The sequence below is a fragment of the Miniopterus natalensis genome, chromosome 4, assembly GCF_054644295.1.
Source record: "Miniopterus natalensis isolate mMinNat1 chromosome 4, mMinNat1.hap1, whole genome shotgun sequence".
In the NCBI taxonomy this organism is placed as follows: Eukaryota; Metazoa; Chordata; class Mammalia; order Chiroptera; family Miniopteridae; genus Miniopterus; species Miniopterus natalensis.
Genome location: NC_142084.1, coordinates 26,208,021 through 26,226,522, shown reverse-complemented (window position 1 = coordinate 26,226,522; position 18,502 = coordinate 26,208,021). Strand labels below are relative to the sequence as shown.

Genomic DNA, 18,502 nt, shown 5'->3' with positions numbered 1-18,502 from the left:
CTCATCCTCAGGTTGCATGGGGGGTAGGGCAAGAGTTGCTGAGGAGGACACTGGTTTCCTGGAAGGTCCTTGGGATTATGAGTCCTCCTGTGCCCTAGACCCGGCCCTCCCATGGGTGGCCTGCAGAGGCCTCTGACCTGACTCCCCAGGCCAGAGTCAGGGGTCCGGGCCTTGGAGACTTCCCAGGGTCCTAGCGACACCGCAGCTGAGCAAGAGTCCCCGGGATCAGCCTTCTCAAACCCTCTAGCTCAAATCTGAGCATCCTTTGCCGCAAAACTCCCACAGCTGTGCAGGATGAACTGTAAGGGAGTCTCCGCCCCACCTTCCTATTCCCCCCCCCCCCCCAAGCTGGAGGTCAGTGTACTTCTCACCCCTCCACTTAGCAGGAGGAAGTACTAGCAGGGGTTGTGAGTAGTTGACAGGGTATGGCTGGTAGCTTGGGGAGCATCTCTGGGGCTCCCAGGTCCTTGCATCTCCCCCACATACCTCAGTGGGGGTGGAGTGGAGGAATGTTTCCAAGACAATCACAACTGGGTCTGGGCCCTACAGCCTTCCAGTCCCCTTGGGGTCCAAAGGTTCCAGAGATATCCCTGGACTAGAGGGAGAAACTTTGGCACCTCCCACCACTTGACCCTCCCTCTGTAGGCCTCAGTTAGGGTGGGGGGAAGGCTATGGAGGAGGAGGAATTGAAAACTTGAGTGGTTTTAAATGAAGGCATGGTTTGTTGTCAAAGATGGACAAAGGTAGGAGGAGGAAGGGTGGCTGGTCCCTGCCCCCTTTATGCTGGGACACAGGGCATGGCTTCTCTTGTCCATCTCCAATCTTCTGATCCCCTCCCTCAGTGGCCATGATAAGCCCCATATGTCACTTGTTTTGTGGAGAATTGATCTCATGCCAGAAAGAGGGAGGGAGGGAGTCAGTGAGGTAGGTGTGTCCAGAGGCAAAGGAGAAACCAGAGGATTGGGGGATGGAGGTGCAGAGAGCTCTGCTAACATTTGCCTTGGGGGTGGCCCCTAGGCCTTGGGGGGCTTTCAGAGAGTCTGAGCTGTTGATTAGACTCTTTAAGGCAGGGCCAGGAAGACTGTTGGAGTGAGTTTACAGGCTGGCTCTTCCAGGGCACAGCAGGCTGTCTTTGGGAGGGGAGATAGTGCTGCTGAACACCAAACTATGGTCTCTCCTCCCCCAAAATGAGAGCAAACAGATTTTCAAATGCATAATGAAAGTTTAATTTCTTTTTTAAAATTTTTAAAAATCAGGCAGTGTTGGGAAAGGGGGTTGTAGTGGTGATGCAGAAAGCTGGGTGAGAGTGGGGAGAATGGTATTGTGGAGGAAGGAAAGTGGCAGGAAGGGGGTGAGAATTCAGCCAGTGACCACATCTGTGCATGAGCAAACAGCTGCAAGTCGCATACTTAGACCCACCATTATTCCCACCCAGCCCAGTTGGAGTTGTGTGGACACAAGAACACAAACTGAAGACTCCAAACAATGTACAAAGGACTGGAAGTCATACCCAGGTACCCTGCAGCCTGCATAGAGACCCCACAGGTGCACCATGATGTACACATGTGCAGGCTGACACAGGCTCACACACCAACTCTCAGTCACACAGCTCAGACCTCTGGGCATCTGCACAAGGACAGGAGCATGCCCAGAGTACACAGACACACACCCCTCTGCCCTTCCATGCCGGGCACCAGGCACAGGTCCTTCCCAGCCCCAGGTGGCAGTCTGGGCCAAAGGCTAGAGGTGGGTGGCATTGTGGCGAGCAGGCAGGGCAAGGCGGGGAGAGGGCGTGGCAGGGGGCAGCTCCTCCAGGAAGACCCTGGGGGCCAGCGGGGGCGAGCGGGGCTCGGGCCTGGCACAGCACAGGGTGACACGGGTGATGAGGTGGTCCAGGGGCTGTAGGGAGTGCATCCATCGGGGCAGGAAGTCCCATGTCTGCAGCCACTTGGGTAGGTGCCGGGGGCTGCGACTCTGTAGGATGCTAATGAGCACCACGAAGGCCAGCAGGGCGACGAAGGGTGCGCCCACACCTACCATGGCCTGCCAGCCTGCCATGGAGATGCCAAACACCAGTGAGGGCAGCAAGAGAAAGCACAGCAGGAGGTAGAGGACTGCAAACCAGCGGTACTTGGCGGTGCGTTTGCCTAGTGCCTTGGCCATCCGGATGGGCAGGCGTGTGCAGGGCACTGGGTACCACAGCAGGATGCCTGAGATGTTGAAGAAGAAGTGGCAGAGGGCGATCTGCAGAGAAGAGGGTGAAGGAGCTGAGGTGGGCACAGGCCCATTCCCGAGTCAGGACAGTGGAAACAAATAATAGGGTCCCGGCCTAATCTGGGCAGCAGGAAAGTCACCACTAGGGTTGACGTGCCCCCGATAAAATACTGAAACACTTCTGGGTCAGTTGGCAAATAACCACTGCCCTGAACTCTCCACATCTCCCCCACAAACCCCTCTCCCAGGAATTCCCCAGCAGATCCTGTTCAAATCCACTAGCTAAAAGATTCCTCCTGCCTGGCCAGAGTGGCTCAGTGGTTGAGCATCGACCTATAAACCAGGAGGCCATAGTTTGATTCCCAGTCAGGGCACATGCTCAGGTTGTGGGCTCCATCTCCAGTAGGAGGCGTGCAGGAGGCAGCCTTTCAATGACTGACTCATCATTGATGTTTCTCTCTCTCCCTCTCCCTTCCTCTCCCTCTGAAATCAATAAAAAACATTAAAAAAAAAAAAGATTCCTCCTAGTTTCTGGCTCAGCAGCTTTGGCGTCCTGATGGGCCCATACCCCTATGTCAGCCCCTGGCTTGTCATTACTCCTTTGCTCCTAGAACAGCCACCCCTCTGCCATGTCCCCCTACTCATCCTTGATCCCCCAGACTGGGCCAGACCCCCTTACACTACCCCTTCCTCAGAATGCACATCCCACCCACTGTTTATTGGTGTGACTTTGAGTCACATCTTCCTGGTAGACACCAAGGTCCTGAGGGTTGCGTATATGGTTGCCGCAGAGCCTAGCATAGCAGGTGGCCCCTAGTCAACAGTCAAAAATTTGTTACACATTGTCCCACCCTGGGTCATTGCCACACCCCAGTCCCATCCTGCTCTTCTCTCTGGCAGGGCTATTCTCCCAGGCACACCTGGAAGGCACTGGACAGCTTCTCCCGGGGGCTGGCCAGTGCAGCCAGGATGGCCGTGGTGGTGGTGCCGATGTTGGAGCCCAGTGTGAGGGGATAGGCGCGCTCAATGCTGATCACACCCAGTCCTGCGGGGGAGACAGAGGGGAACATACGGTCTCCCAGCTCCCCCCTCAGCCCTTTCCCTGCCACCCAGCTCCCCTTCCCCCCAGCATGAGCACTCACCGATGAGAGGGGTGATGGCCGAGGTGAATACAGAACTGCTCTGGACAACAAATGTCATGCTGGCGCCCACCACCATGGCAAAGTAGCCTGTGGCCCAGGTGAAGGGGGCAGGGAAGTCTGCAGGGGAAACCATCCCAGCAGGGTCAGGGGGTTGGTTGGAACCGGAGCAGGGACCCTCCTTGAGGAGGAGGTCTTGGATGCCAGTTTCCAAGTAAGACTTTCGTCAGTCGCCTGCTCAACTGTGATGGCTTCTACTGTCCCTCTGATCTTGGAGTAAAGGCTGTCTCGGCTTGGTTCTATCGCGATTTTGCCCAGGCTGTTCCCTCAGCCTGGGTGTCCTTCCCACTGCTAAATGTTCACCCTCAGGCCTCAGGGTGGCTATCACTGCCTCTGACCCAGCCCTCAGACAGGCTTCGTTCCATTCTCCTCCCTCCTCCAAGCTCCCTTCCAGCATTTGTCAGGCAGCCGCAGTGTCCTGAAAGCTCAGAATGCAGCTTATAATGAAAAGTAGATGGTGTCACTTCCCTGTTTTCAGCCCCACAAGTGCCCCCGTTATCCATGATAAAGTCCAGGCTCTGAGCGCAGCCTGCAGCCCTGTGATCCACTCCTCCTTACCTCTCTGGCCTCTCCCTGCCTCTCTCCTCCTCCTTCACTGAGTTCCTGCCACGATGCTGACTCCCTTTCTGTGCCACAAACCAGCCAGCCGGTTCCTGCCTCTGAGCCTTTGCACTGCTGTTCCCTCCACCCAGAAAGCACTTCAGCCGTATCTTGACTCCTTCTCACTTAGGTCTTTTCTCAAATGTAACATCTATACAGAGGCCGCTGACCACCTGATGAAAGCAGCCTCTTCTATGCTCTGCTGTGTTGACACTTTTGCTTTCTCCTTGGCTTGTCTCCCCCATCCCCCATCATTTGTTTTTCATTGAATCTCCCCCTCTAGGCTGTGAACTTCCTGAGGGCAGGATCCACATCTAGGAGCCTCCCCTCTCTACTCCCAACACTACACCATGTTTGGCACATGGCAGGGGCTTGATGACTATCTGTTGATTCAATCAAACAGAGGCCTCTGATAACCTCTTTAGAGCCACCTGCTGGAAAGGAACCATTGCCAGAGGCAGCCAAAGATCCCCAGCTGTCAGCATCTCAGGGGCCTCAGAAATCACCCAGTTCAGTCTCTTCTTTGTTCACATGGGGAAACTGAGGCTCAGAGATGGTAGAGCTTTACCTAGATTACACAGCAAGGCCGTGGCAGGAGTTAGTGGGATCTGGAAGGGCCCATTCTGGGGTCTGCTCACCCCCTGCTTGGTGCTCACCAGTGTTGATGACACTCTGAATGACCTTGGCCACCTGGCCCTTGAGCAGAGAGTTGAGCATCTTGACGAGAAGAATGAGGCAAGTACACAGGAGCACCAAGGAGCCAGCCAGCAGGATGAGCCCCACGGCCAGGTCAGGCAGTCTTGTGTCCACGAAGATGTGGCTGCCTGTTGGGAGGGGTGTCAAGCTGCTGAGAGCTGACTCCTAACCTGGTTCCCAACCCCCAACTATGCCACTCCCTTGGGCTCGGAGCCGAAGGTCCCACCTCAGTCTCCTTAAACCTCAACAGCAGGCCTGACCCAAGCCTAGAAGCTGGGCTGGTTGGTAGCCATCCTTCCTGGGACACAGCCCTACTACCTCTGCCAGGCTTGGCCTCTGCTAACTGGACCTCTCCCATGCTGCAGGCACTCACACTTCTCCATGGTGGCATTTCCGAGGGTCTGGCTGATGTTGGCCTCTGCCTTGGGCATGGCGGTAGGAGCCTAGATTAAGAGGAGAGTGACTTAGGGAATTTAGGAACATGCAGCCTGGAGTTGGGGCTAAGATGGAGATTAGGGAGCCATTGGGACATGAGGGGATGGCAATGGGCCTCCTGGCTTAGTGCCTGTGGGTGGTTTGTTTGCCCTTTCTGAGCCTGTCTCCTCTGCTGAAGAGATGGCGGTGAAAATATCTGCCACACAAGAATCTGGCCATGGTCAGCCCTCTGAAATTCTGCCCCATTAGTGCACTGAACTGGCTTTCTCTGGGCTCACAGGGCCTCCTGATCCAGTAGCTTCTTGTCCTTGTTTCTCCCACCTCTTCTTCACATGATGCTGCTGTTCATGGTTCTCTTCTTCTGAAAACTCTCTCTTCCCCATGTTTTATTACCATTCCCACTCGGTGCCCCCTCTACCCCAGCATCCTTGCTCCAGCCTCTTGTCTGAGGCACCTAGCCCAAGTTCTGTTTTCCTCTTGCTCAACTTATCTGGAGAGGGTTGGGGGTCAAGGGACCACTGGTAGGCAGAGAGTCCAGGCCCCACATTTCTTTCCTCTCCCACTTACTATCAGTGAAGTGATGGGGGTTCCTGAGGAGGCACCTCAATTCAGAGGACCCAGGGCCAGGCAAGTAGCTTAAGTGAGGGGCTCAGGCTGGAGTTGGTGGGAGCAGTGTGCTGGGCCTATAGATACACCAGCTACTCAGCTCTAGGCCACTGTCACCATCCAGGGACACAGCCCAGCATGGCTGAAGGGCTTGATTCTACAAAAGAGACCACAACTCTAATTTTAGATGAAATCTCCCTATTTGTAAATGTTGACAACCACTTTAAAACATGCTTTATAATTCTGTGAAGGCCAGTCTGGTCTGGGGAGCACTAATTTGTAGCCCTGTTGGGTTAAGGAATTATTTTTTTAAATGCAACTTGGTGCATCTTCCCTTTCCCCATACCCCAGTATGAAAGGAGAAAATGGGCTGGGCTGGAAACCTGCCATCTCACAGTGTGGGATGGGGTCCGGAGTGGAGCAGTTATTCCCAAGGCCCCAGGCAAAATGCAAGAGCTACAACTTCTCCCCACAAACACATTCTGCTTCTTCCAACTTCTCTCTCCTCCCCACAAACACATTCTGCCTCTCCCGGGAGCTGATATGGGTGCTGGTTCCATTGCCCCCGGAGCTCTGCATCCCACAGTCTCTGACTTGCCCCTGTGCTGAGGGTAGGGGCGCAGGTGGGATCTTGACACTTTGATGTTATAACTCCATTAGGTTTGATTTTAAACTGTGGCATTTAAAAAATGTATGATAAAGATAAGGCCTATTTATGGCACCTGGCTTTAAGTCAGGGTTTATTTTAGTGGTATGTGCTCCCTTGTGTGGGACAACATCCTCGGCTGTGTTCCCATCTAGCCACGCCAGAGCCATAAGGCACCCTCAAGCCCAGCCGCAAATGCAGGCCAAGGAACCAGAAGGAAATAATCTCTGATGGGCTCAGTTAGAAAAGCCAAGCAAGCGGTAGGAACTGCTGTGCAGGTGAGGGAGAGCCATATGTGAAGGAGAGAGCCAGGTGTTTGCTGTTAGGCAGATCTGAGTTCAAATCCTGCTTCTTATACCAACTACCTTGGGCATGTCATGCCACCTCCCTGAGTTCGTTTTCTCTAAAGCAGGACAATAGAAGAGCTGTTTAAAAGGTTATAGGAGTAAATGTGTGTGAAACGCTCACCTAAAGACTTAGCTCATGACAATACCTTCAAATAAGGGCAGACCCTTTCTCTCCCTCGACCCATCAGATGGGAAGGGTGTGTGTGTGTGTGTGACTGACTTCCTAGGTCAGGATCAATGGCTCCTGCATATATGCCTGAGGATCTTGGCCCTGTTGGAGAGGACCTTGATGGATCTTCCTTCCTGGGGGACCCCAGCCTGGAGCCCTGGGAAGCAGATGACCCTTTGAGATGATTGGGGGAGGGGCCCCTGGGATCCTGGGAAGCTGGAGGAAGATAGGAGTTTCTCTGGAGTTCCCAGTTGGGACTTGCAGTGTTGGATTAGGCCAGAGGCGAGGGCTAAGACCTCAGGGGTTCCTGCCTGGGATTGTGTGACCCTGGCTGAGCTCGCAGGGGGAGTCCAGACACTCTAAAGGGAAGGAAGGTGGAAGCTCCAGCCTAGATAAAGAGCTAGCAAGCTCAGGGTCTAGGACATACCCCCAGGATGTGGCCATCCGTAGGCCTGGAGGGTGGTGGAGTGGGGTGGAGTGGAAGGGGGACATGGTGGGGGTGGTGAACTCTGTGGAAAGAACAGAATGGATGAGGTCAGACAGCCCTGGGCGCAAACCCAGCTGAGCCACTCCTAGCTGTGTGACACTGGACCAAACACATACCCTCTCAGGGCCTCAGTTTTTCCCTCTGCATCATGAGGTCCATTATGCGGCCCACCTCTCCCCAGGGGCTAGTTGTAAGGAATCTTGGAAGAGAGCTGGGGTTTGAATGCCTGAAGAGCCATCCCAAATTAAGGAGGCACCTCTGGGAACCGAAGGAGATGATTAAGCTCACAAAGGAAGGAATGTCGGGATCCAAGAATCCTTTCCCTGGGGAGAAACTCCAGGATGTGTGCCTGCCCAGTAGTTTTCCCTCCAGGGGATGGGGAGCTGAGGGTCTTTGTTTCTGCAAGCAGAGGGAGATCACCATGCCAGCACTGCCATCTTGTGGCGAAGAGGAGAATTCCTGGAGGGTTATCAGGGTGGCTGTGGTCACCTGGCCGCATTCAGGTGTGATGGGCAGAGTGGGGAAGGGACACGAATGGTGGGACACCAGATTAGCATCTGGAAGAAGCTGTAAGATGAAAATTCAGGTACACAGGCTCCAAATTCCACCAGGATTTTAGTCCTAACCTCAATCTCATGGACTTGGGTAAACCTCTCTGAGCCTGGGTCTCCTCATCTGTAAAATAGGGATGTAATAATCCATGCTTCTCAGGTTGCAAGTCCTCCAAAAACGCTTGTTGGCACTAGGCAGGTCTGGTTGGCAATCCACAATATGACCACACAAGAAGGTAATTCCCAGGACAGTGTCAGGCCCCCAGAGCGCCAAGAGGTGTTGAAACACTAAAATTGCCTCTGGTTTTTCTTTTGCCATCTGGACAACCTTAGACTCTCAATTATATTCTTGGTGACATGGTTCCCTGGAGACTAGTCTGGGCAAGGGCGAGTCCAGCTTGGTAAAAGCTGGAGGCAACTAGGTCAGGTTGCAAGGGAGCACAGGGAGACTCAGTGGCCAAAGCAAAACTCAAGTCTTAGGTGCAGGAGGAGCTGCTAATACACATCACCTCTGGAGAGCCAGCACATGGCTGCATGAGCCACATTCCCATGGGGACTGTCCCAGAGAGAGAGCAAGAACAGGGACCTCAGATCCCATCCCCCAGTTACTCTCCAAGCCAAGGAAACTGCTCTTAAAGGGTCTCCTGGGAGAGCTGGGAGGAGAAACCAGTGCTCAGGCAGGTGGCAGCTGGAGCAGTGAAGACAGGCCCTGTCAAGTGACCTTGTGCAGGTTGCTTCACATGTCTGAACCTCAGGTTCCTCTTGTGGAAAGTGGGATGCTCCTGTGAGGATGTCATCGGGGAGGGCTATGTCCAGTGGTATGTGCTGCAGGGGCATCTGCTGGATGTATGTGGGCAGCAGGGTTTCAGAGCAGCAAGGAGTGCTGTGGCCGAGGAGCTCCCTTCCATGGCTCATTTTATTGTAAAGATCAAAGTGCGCGATTTCTCTCCCTCCAGGTTTTGTTAAGAAGTAGAGAGGATTGTGATGATTCGGAGAGCTTGGGGAGGGCCCCGCGAGCTGGTGAGAAGTGGGGCTTGTTCGAGAGGTCACAAAGCCAGCATAAAAGCTGCCTGCATGAGCTTTTTGATGTCAAACTGCCTCAAAGACTCAGCAGGGCTGAGCTGGAGCTGCGTGCCATTCAGATGCCAAGGAACCTCGCAGGGCATGTTGAAAGGTTGCTCTCTGTTCACTCCAGTACAAAGTCTCGGTGACATCCAGCAGCAAGTGGAGATGATGAGGGGGAAAGGCTTGGGCTCTGAGTTTCTTTCAATCTTGTTCTAAATGGAGTTGCTTCTTGTATGTAGTAATAGAGGGGAAGCGGGCACTGAAGATGATGGTTTTGATGAAGCATTTTCCCGTTTATGGCTAAGTGGGAAAGTGTGCTAACTGCCTGCTTCCTGGTTAGCTTGGTGTAGTGGCCAGTCCATGAGTATCCAACTCATCCAAAGAGATCTTCATTCCAGGCTGTAGAAGCCAGGAAACAGTAGAAATAGTGCAGAAGGACAAGGGGACACATGCCTATGTGATTCTCCAGGGGAAGGAGCCCCGATGTTAGCACAAGGGGTAGTTGTGTCTCCAGTGAGGTCTCCACACGGCCCCCTTGCCCTGCTCCTGGGCCAGTATCTTGTTGTTTATCCTGCTTTCCTGGACATCCTTATAGCACTCTCTCCCTGCCCTCTCCCCAATGTCTGGGTCCTAAAACTCGGCAGAGCTGAGTCACTAAACCCCTGTTCTCCAGTGGGCAAGGAGGCCTAGGTGGAGAAACCTGTGCTCGGGGCCCTCACATGGCTGGACAAACTCCAGCAAGTTTCTTAGCCTCTTGGAGCCTATTTCTCTACTAGTGAAACCAGAGGGTTGAGCCAGATCAGTGGTTCTTAAGCTTGTGCATGGAGCAGACCTAGAGGACTTGTTGAAATTAGGCTGCTGGGCCCCACCCCAGAGTTTTTTCTGATTCAGTAGGTGGAGGGGAAGGGCTGAATACTTTGCATCTCTAAAAGGTACCCAGGTGGTATGGATACCACTGTCAACACTTTGAGAACCGCTGGGATAGATCAATTACATGCCAGCTCTAATTGATTGGTAATGGCTGCCTGAAGTTGGTGTGAGGCTGGGAGAGATTAGCAACGTCTGTCCTAGGCACAGTCTCACAGTCAAAGGGCCACATATTTGCCCTTTCCAGGCTAATGGTCCCTAGGGTCTACCTGGAGCATTTAAAAAAGACAATGACACTAAAAGTCAGCTGTCATAAAAGGGAGTTCTCTCACCTGGGGTCAGACGTGGGACTCACCTCCTTGGGGTCTGGGTTGCACCAGATCCTGATGAGACTGTGGTTCCTCAGGGACTCGTCACCCATGGCAATGCTGGTAATCACAGACTTGTCCAGCTGTGGGCGAGATGTGAGCATGAAGAGTGAGTGCGGGGCCCTTACTGTGCCCACCCTCCACCCCATGCCAGCCCTGCCCCCACCTGGATGATGAGCTTAGTGAAGGGCTCCGTAATGATCTTAAGCAGGTCAGGGGCGTCTTGGCCACCGCGGATGTTGAAGGAGGCCACCACAAGTTGACTGACATGGTACAGGTACCCAGTGGCAACCTCCAAGGGCAGCAGGACCAGAACTGACAGCCAGTTAAAGCAGTCGTGCACAGTGGCTCCCGCGAAGGCCCTTGGCAGGGAGGCCACGTTACAAAGTAGGCCGGAGCCCAGATATGCTCATTCTGGGGCTCCTGGCATTTGGGACCACCCTCTCCCCCCAAACACAGGCCCATCACCACTCTACCCCCTCACCGACGGAAGTCAGTCCTGTCCCCCGCCTGCATCAGGGCCACGATGGTGTTGGTGACAGAGGTGCCGATGTTGGAGCCCATGATGATGGGGATGGCAGAGCTCACCTCCAACACTGGGAGGAGAGGGGACCTCTTAACTAAATGGGCAGGGTCCACCCAGCTCTTACCCCCACAACACCTCTTGCCAGATCAATTACTCATGTCCTGGTCCCTAGTGGACATTCTTGCCGTGCAGCTGACTCAGCCAAGCCTTGGTGTCACAGGTGCACATGGGCACATGCTGTGTTTACGTATATGTGAATGCATGTGAACCAACGTACATGCACTGCATGTGCACATATGTGAACATGTGTAGGGGCATGTGTATATGAGGACATGTGCCCTGTGTGCAATCAACTACACTTGGCACGTGTACGTGAGTTTGACGATCAGCTTCATGCGTCAGCTTGGCTAGGTTATGGCACCCAGCTATTCAATCCAACATTGATCCAGACATTGCCGTTAAGGTGCTTTGCTGATGGGATTCACCTCTGCAATCAGCTGACCTTAAGCAAAGGAGATAAAACTCAAGAATCTGGGTGGCCCTCGTCCAATGAGATAAAAGGCCTCAGAGCACAGCTGAGGCTTCCTAGAGGAAGAATCCCCGCATGCGCACTGCAGCAGGGGCTTCCGCCGGAGTTCCAGCCCCCGCTGCCACACGGCCTGCGCACCAGCTTTGGGTGCGCCTCGCCCGCCTCACAGGCCTGGAAGCCAATTCCCTGCGATAATCACCATATAACTCCCGTGGGCTCCATTTCTCTGATTTCTCTGGTTCTGTTTCCCTGACTGGTGGAATGAGGAACTGCGTGGTGTTGTGGAGGTGAGCCTTCCTGGGGCTGTGCCCCCATTTGCTACTCTTCCAGCTCCTGGGGCACCCATCCTGACTAAGACTCTTGGCCGGGCCTTGGAAGACAGAGTGGGCGATGCCAGGACTCTGCCCTTCGCCCTCAGCCCCTGTTCCCATTCCTGCCCCTTGCCCTTCATCCCTGACTTGCCCCCCCAGCCTCGTCCAGCACACCCAGCTTTCCGCACTCTCCCTGGCCCCGGTGGGCCAACTCACAGCCAGAGGCCACCATGCTGACGATGATGGATGTGGAGGTGCTGGAGCTCTGCACCAGCACAGTCACCAGGATGCCCACCACCAGTCCCGCCACTGGGTTGGACAGGATGACATTGTCCTTGAAGATGTCACCAGCCACCTTCCCTGGGAAGCATGAGTCAGGATTATTCGAGGCCCTTCCGGGACCTTTCCCCAGTCCCCGTCCCTGGCCCTACCTCCAGCCAGCTGGAAGGCTGAGCTGAGCACGTCCAGGGAGCAGACAAAGAGGTAGAGGAAAGCGAGCATCAGTGGCACCTTGAGGAGCGTCACGCCAGCCTGGCGCAGCTTCTGGGCCAGCCCGGGCTCTAGAGATGGGGCAAACATGAGCACAGCAGCCAGAGGGCTGGGGCAGTGACGACTGATGCCCCTGCCGCCCCCATGCAGGCCCACCTGGCTTCTGTTCCTCCTCCAGGGCCAGCTTGGCAGGCAGCGGGTCATGGAGCTCCAGGACCTCCCCGAAGGGGCAGCCGTGCTCGGCAAGGGCCACGGGGCCCAGGCTGGGGAAGGCATAGGCGGAGGTTCCTGGGATCCTGTGCAGGACTGGGGAGGGAGGCTGGTCAGGAGTCCCCAGAGGGCCCAGGGCCCAGGGAGGAGAGGAGGGCAGGCGGAGGGGTGGAGGCCTCACCGGGGATGTGGGCAACCACGGGCAAGCAGGGTCCGGGGGTGGGAGCACACTCACCCTGAGGGCTGGGCACGAAGGCGAAGGCCGCCCCATGAATCATGTGCCCACTGCGGACTGGGAGTGGAGAGACAGCAGGGCCTCCCAGCCTCTCTCCATAGGACATCATCCTGGGCACACGCTGTGGTGTCTGCAGCAACACTGAATGACACCTGCTGTGTCCTGTACACTCACACACACTCACACATCCACCCCCCACACCCACACACTCACTTGCACAAACATTCATGATATGTGATCCCAAACACCCCCCCATAGAACGCCCCCCCCAGGCAAGCACACTCAGGTGCTCAGCACAGATTCAGGCATTCACTCATTCATTCATTCACTCATTCATTCATTCATTCATTCATTCATTCATTCATTCATTCATTCAGCAAGTATTTATTGAACATCTATTCTATCCTAGGCACTAAGCTAGATGCTGGGGTACAGTGGTGACTAAATACAAAGTGCCTGCCCCCAGGAAGCTCAAGGTGTGGTGGGGAGACGTGTCAATGGAATAATCCCTAAGACCAGCTGGTGTGGTTTTTGGGGTTGAGGTCACTGGTTAGATTCCTGGTCAGGGCACATGCCCTTGTTGAGGGCTTGAACCCCAATAGGGGGCTTGCAGGAGGCAGCTGATCAATGTTGATGTTTCTCTCTAATCAATGTTTCTTTCTCTCTCTCCCTCTTTCTTCCTCTCTCTAAAATCAATAAAAACATATATTTTTTAAAAATCCCTCAAATAGATAGAAAATGGCAATGGGAACAAGTGTACTAATGACAGATATGGGTGCCACCAGAGTGCCCATGATGGGTGGGCCCTTGGGGAAGGGGAGAGGGGATCAAGCTGAGAGGAACCGTCTGTAGTCATTACCAGGAGAAGGGGAAGGGCATGTATGCAAAGGCCATGTGCAGGGAGGAGCTGAGCACACCCTGCAGCTGGAAGGGGCCAGGGAATATGTTTGCAGAGGCTGCAGGAACCATGGACACCTGCTGGGCAAGCACTCAGGGTAGGGCCCACTGGCCTCGGTTCCTCTCATAGGTGAAATTCTTTCCCCACCCGTCTCCTGTGCCCCACCTCCTCAACAATAAACAAATCCTGCCACCTTTCTCCTGTGAAATAACCTCAGACCAGGACTGGTTTAGGTAAAGAGAGCCCCCCACCTTGTCCTCAAGTTTGGGAAGTCCAGGCTTGCTTTAGGTCCCCCGCCCCCTGAACAGCCCCAGTCTGCTTCGGCAACACCCTGCTCACTGCCATCCCTAACGTTGTCCCGAGGGGCCTCGGCTGTGGAATGGGGCAGTGTGCTGAGCTGAATCCCCAGTCCTGGGAGGGCACTTTGGAAGTAAGCCAGGATGGGCTGGTGCTGAGATGTTGTGGGGGCAGGAAGAGGCAGCACAGTTAGGACACAGGTGAGGGGCTGGGGTAATGAACTGGGTTTCACTAAGAATTGGGGATGAAGTTGGGACAAGGCGACCCTGGACTCACCTTAGGATTCTGTGTTTCAGCTCCTGCTCAGCTGCTCAGGGAAGTCCCGAGGGCCTGAAGAGAAGCTGGGACCCTCCACTTTATACCCTCAGGTCAAGGGCAAAGTCCCTAGAACCCTAGCTGCCCTCCCTCTGTTCCCCGATTAACCTCACCTCTGAGATTCCTCCCAGTTAATTGCTAATCGTCAGCTCTGCAGGGGGAGTCTATAGACAGACTGTCCCTCCCCCCCCCCCAACAGACATTCAGCCTGAACCATCACCCAGACCCAGTGGGGGCACAGACATACCCCCCCCTACCAGACAGAGACCCTGAAGCCACTCAGGCACCTTGTTCCCAGAGCCCCCAAAGAGATTCTTCGGCTCCATCCCATTCCCCTCATTCTTTACCTGACAGGATTCCCCAGAGAGTGACCCAAACGTTCTGTGACCTTGCATTGTGTGTGGGTGTCCGTGGGTTTGTATGTGTTGGGGAGCATTTGGAGGAGAGGGAGTGCATAATGGAGGAGACCACAGGAGATAAACTGGAGAGGCTGTGTAGCGTGGAATCTTGGATTGTCTCCAAGGCCCAACCATGTATCCAGGATGTGAAGTCTAACAGAATGTGGAGCCCCTACCAGACCAAGAAGGGCCTGTCTGCATTTTAGAATGGTCCCCCTGGGGCTGGGTGGGGTTGGGATGTGTCATAGGGAGTGAGTCCGGAAGCAGAGAGACCAGTTAAGAGGCTGAGAGATAATGGGGTCTGAACCAACATAAGAACAAGAGGGATGGGGAGGAGAGGGTACATTCCAGAGATACTTCTGCAGTAGAGTTGGTGATTGGGGGGGGGGGAGAGGAAATATAGGGTTTCTGGATAGGGAAACCGATGATGATATGAAAGTCAGAGAGGTCTAAGGAAGTCTTTCAGAAGCCTGTTTCCCTTTCACAGGACTATGGAGCCTGAGTTGGGGACCAGATTCACAGAGAGATGAGAAGGAAGCTTCCTTTCTAAGGGATTAAGGTTTGATCAGATCCAGTAATGGTGGGCTCCATTCAAGACCTAGTTGGGCAACTGCCTAACATTATGCATCCACCTATCCGCTCATCCATCCATCCACTCATCTACCTATCATCCATCCATCCATCCATCCATCCATCCATCCATCCATCCATCCATCCATCCATCCACCTTTCCATTCATCCATCCATCCACCCTTCCATCTATCCATCCACCTAACCAGACGGCTAACCTGTGTCTATCCATCTATTTCTAAGCACATTAGTTGAGTTCTTACTCTCTGTTGAGCCAAGATTGGCAGGGTCAACTTCTCTCTTGGTCCAAGTAATGGTCCAATCCTCAAGTCAGCCTGGGATTCTGAGGCCTGTCAACTCACCTCCCTGAGCCCTAGTTCCTTTACTGATAAAATGGCAATTAGCTCAGCTTTTTAAGTGAATTATAGATTTCAATAAGATAAATGACCCATCTCTGTGCCTAGAGCAGAATCCCTCAGCGTGTTTGCTCCCTTGATGCTCTCATGGCTTTTCACTGTCTCCAGGATGGCTGAAGTGTCCTGGCCAAGGAAATGGCCCCACCTCCGCTAGATGCTTAGTCCTGTTTCAGGTCAACAACTTCTTTCAACTCACCAACTATCCTCTGATTGCTCAGGGTTCCTGAGCTGCAGTCCTACACAACATTGAACATACTTTAGGGTGACATAGACCCAGCCTTTTTCCATCAAGGAAGATAGAAACCTGCACAGTTTCCCCTTTAATGTGATAAAGGTTAACTAGTTAGTGCTTAATTTGCAGAGCACTGTGAAGTAGTGGTCAGAATAAACTCTCTGTCAAAGTGGCTAAGAGCAGAGAACACAGCAAGCCTGGGTTCGGATCCCAGCTCCACCACATTGTCACTGTCAGTTTAGGCCACAGAACCCACAAGGCATAGAAAGGGATGGGGGTGAAGGTGCAGCTGGGATTGGTTTGGTGGAGTGACCACAAGTCCTGGTTTGCTTGGCCAAGTCCTGGTATGACTGTTGGGCCAGTGTCCCTTTTCACTCTGAAAAGTGCTCTGCTTAGGACAATGAACCATATAGTCTTATGGCTTGTTCTGGGAGATTTTGGGGAACTGAGGCAGGGAATTAACCACCTGGTGCGTGCTAGAAAGTCTCCATTCATAGCAAAAGGAAATTAAAAATAACTCTGCTTCTCAGAAACATCGCTGTAATGATTATAACACTGCCTTTCATTCTTTTCTCTGCCTTTTTTATTTTTAAAAAATTTTTTGAAGAGTTTATTTGAACAAAAACAGATGACATGCTGGGAAGCAAGAGCTCAAGTGCACTGGTGAATGAACGTTTTGCAGCTCCTTTTATACATTTGGAATTAAGGAAGGACTCTCTCTGCCCTTTTAACCCTCTGAGGATTTTCTTGTCTATAAAAGGCTGAAATTGCTCTTTTTCATCTACCATTATCTCATAAGCCTTTCCCACGTCTTTACATTCAACACAGATGGCCGCGTCACATTCTGTCATGAACCCTAATTTACATAGGAACCCTCTTGGTGTCCTGGAACCTCTTCCACCTGGAGGGAGTGAATTGGGTAAGGTGGGGATTCATGCAGGGGTGGGAGGGGTGTCACTGAGCCCTGGAAATGCAGTTGCTACTGAGTTCTTGTGTTGGAACTGTCCTTGTGCTCAGAGGCCCTGTTAAAGCCACATTAGGGATGGGTCGGAGGCTGCTGGAGCACCCCCACCCAAGGGAACCTGACACCCACAGTGTGTCCAGAGACCCCAGACCACGGTCCTGTTCCCTGACTCTCCTGCCCTATTCGGGTGAGACCCTGGGCAGGAGCAGTCATAACCAAGGTGCTCCTTATGAACTGGATGCTCCTTTTTAATAAGGAGATCGTTATTATGATCTTTGACAGTTTTGACATCTCCCTTCCCTGCTCTCATGGAGCTCAGGGATTAGTAGGGGAGGCAGTTATTGATCACAAGAAGTATCATTATAAAATGCTGTGGACTTATACATCCAAATTATTCCCCCAAATTCTGGGGATGGGATGGGGCTGCTACAGCCCTAGAAAAAAGTCCTGAAATGTGGGAGCTGACCAGAGCTGCCTTTTGGACTCCTGAGAGCAGCAGAGAAGGTGGCCGTACTCCAGCCCCAGCCTGTCAGCCCTTCTGTTCATTTGAACACCCCTCCTCCCCACTCACAGCCTGCCTCTTCCCCATCTGTGGCAGACTCTGTGTGTCCCCCTGAATGGTGACTCTTGCCCTGTCTGCTCACGTGCCTTCCCAGACCTCTGGGCCCGCAGCCTGGGTGGTAGGCGGTGTCTCACATTGAGAAAAGGCTCCCAGGAGGAGGAGCAGTCTTGGAGAAAAGATGCCAAGATCTGTCTGTGTCGACTGTGTCTGAGGAGCTCCGGAGTGAGCAGGTGGATCTTTGGTTCTGAAGCACAGGACGTGCTCCTTACCCACAAGGGGCCTCCTACATGTCTGGACCTCAGGGTGCAGCATGTGGTCGGTCCCTCAAGCAGGAAATGGGACAGGCATCTCTGAGAGGTCTTCCTCCTTCACCTCTTTATCTCTAATCCATCACCCAATTCCCTCAGGAGCTCTGGGCCACCACCCCTCACCTGGGTTATTGCAATAGCTTCCCAAATGCTCTCCCTGCTCTGCCCACGCTCCTCCCAATCCAGTCTCCAAAAAAAGCAGCCAGCCAGCTTTTCAAAATGCACTTATCATGTCATCCCTCTCCCTTTTAAAACCTGCTAGCTCTCAGCATAAAGACAGCATCCATCACAGCCTGGGGGCCCGTCGTGACTTGACTTGGATTCCCCTGTGAAGGTGCCCCAGGGAGAGTATGCACAGTGACAAGAAAGCAGCTGGGCTGAGCCCAGAGGAGCCCCCACATTTCTGCGAAGGCAGAGGAAGAGGGGCCAGCAGAGGAAACTGAGATGCCTGCCTGCAGCTGGGCTCAGGAGGGACAGCAGGAAAGCAGTGCCCCAAACACCAGAGTGACCACATTTGGAAAGACACCCTGGGCAGCTGGGTCTGCTGAGATGGCAGCTAATGTGAAAAGAGAGCAGATTTAGTGACTCAGGAGAGCTCTCCTGGGCCAGTGCTGGGGGAAGAGGCAGCTTGTAAAGAGTGGGACGCGCAAAGAACATGGCCAATACAAATGTGACAGGCTGACAGTTACTGAATTTCGTCACGCCAATGAAAATGATTTCCCTAGGGTCGGCGTGGCTGCCGAACAGAGAGGAGGCCGATGCCAAGAACAAGTGTGCACGTCCAGGAATGAAGCAAGCTGTGGAGGTGGGCGCCACGGGCTGTCTCCCCAATTCTCCATTAAGATCCATTGCTTCTTCCACACATGCGGCCTGCTGCAGGTGTTTTCTGCAGTACCTAAAGTTTGAGGGCAACTGGATTTTGGGGGGGAACTGGATTGGGGGTGGGGATTGGCTAACGAGCAGTACAATCCCACAGCAGGGTTCCTCACAAG

General features: G+C 53.6%; 1 protein-coding gene across 1 annotated transcript; it reads right to left on the bottom strand.

Moving 5' to 3' along the window:
• Positions 1-1,740: 1,740 nt before the first annotated feature.
• Positions 1,741-12,659, bottom strand: SLC34A1 (solute carrier family 34 member 1). Its single transcript, XM_016203235.2, has 12 exons — positions 12,551-12,659; positions 12,262-12,411; positions 12,048-12,176; positions 11,833-11,976; positions 10,735-10,846; positions 10,417-10,612; positions 10,238-10,333; positions 5,083-5,152; positions 4,670-4,837; positions 3,357-3,473; positions 3,135-3,259; positions 1,741-2,244 (listed from the first exon to the last, which is right to left on the bottom strand). The coding sequence occupies exons 1-12, from the start codon at positions 12,657-12,659 to the stop codon at positions 1,741-1,743; spliced, it is 1,920 nt and encodes a 639-aa protein (XP_016058721.2).
• Positions 12,660-18,502: the final 5,843 nt, after the last annotated feature.

Bases quoted from the DNA above. Each gene is read 5' to 3' on its own strand.
- SLC34A1 (XM_016203235.2), bottom strand. From the start codon at position 12,659: ATGATGTCCTATGGAGAGAGGCTGGGAGGCCCTGCTGTCTCTCCACTC. The intron at 5,153-10,237 runs GTGAGTCCCACG...CTCTTAATCTAG, and splicing joins GCAACCCAGACCCCAAGGAG to GCTCCTACCGCCATGCCCAA. The intron at 3,260-3,356 runs GTGAGTGCTCAT...TCTCCCCCGCAG, and splicing joins GGCCATCACCCCTCTCATCG to GACTGGGTGTGATCAGCATT.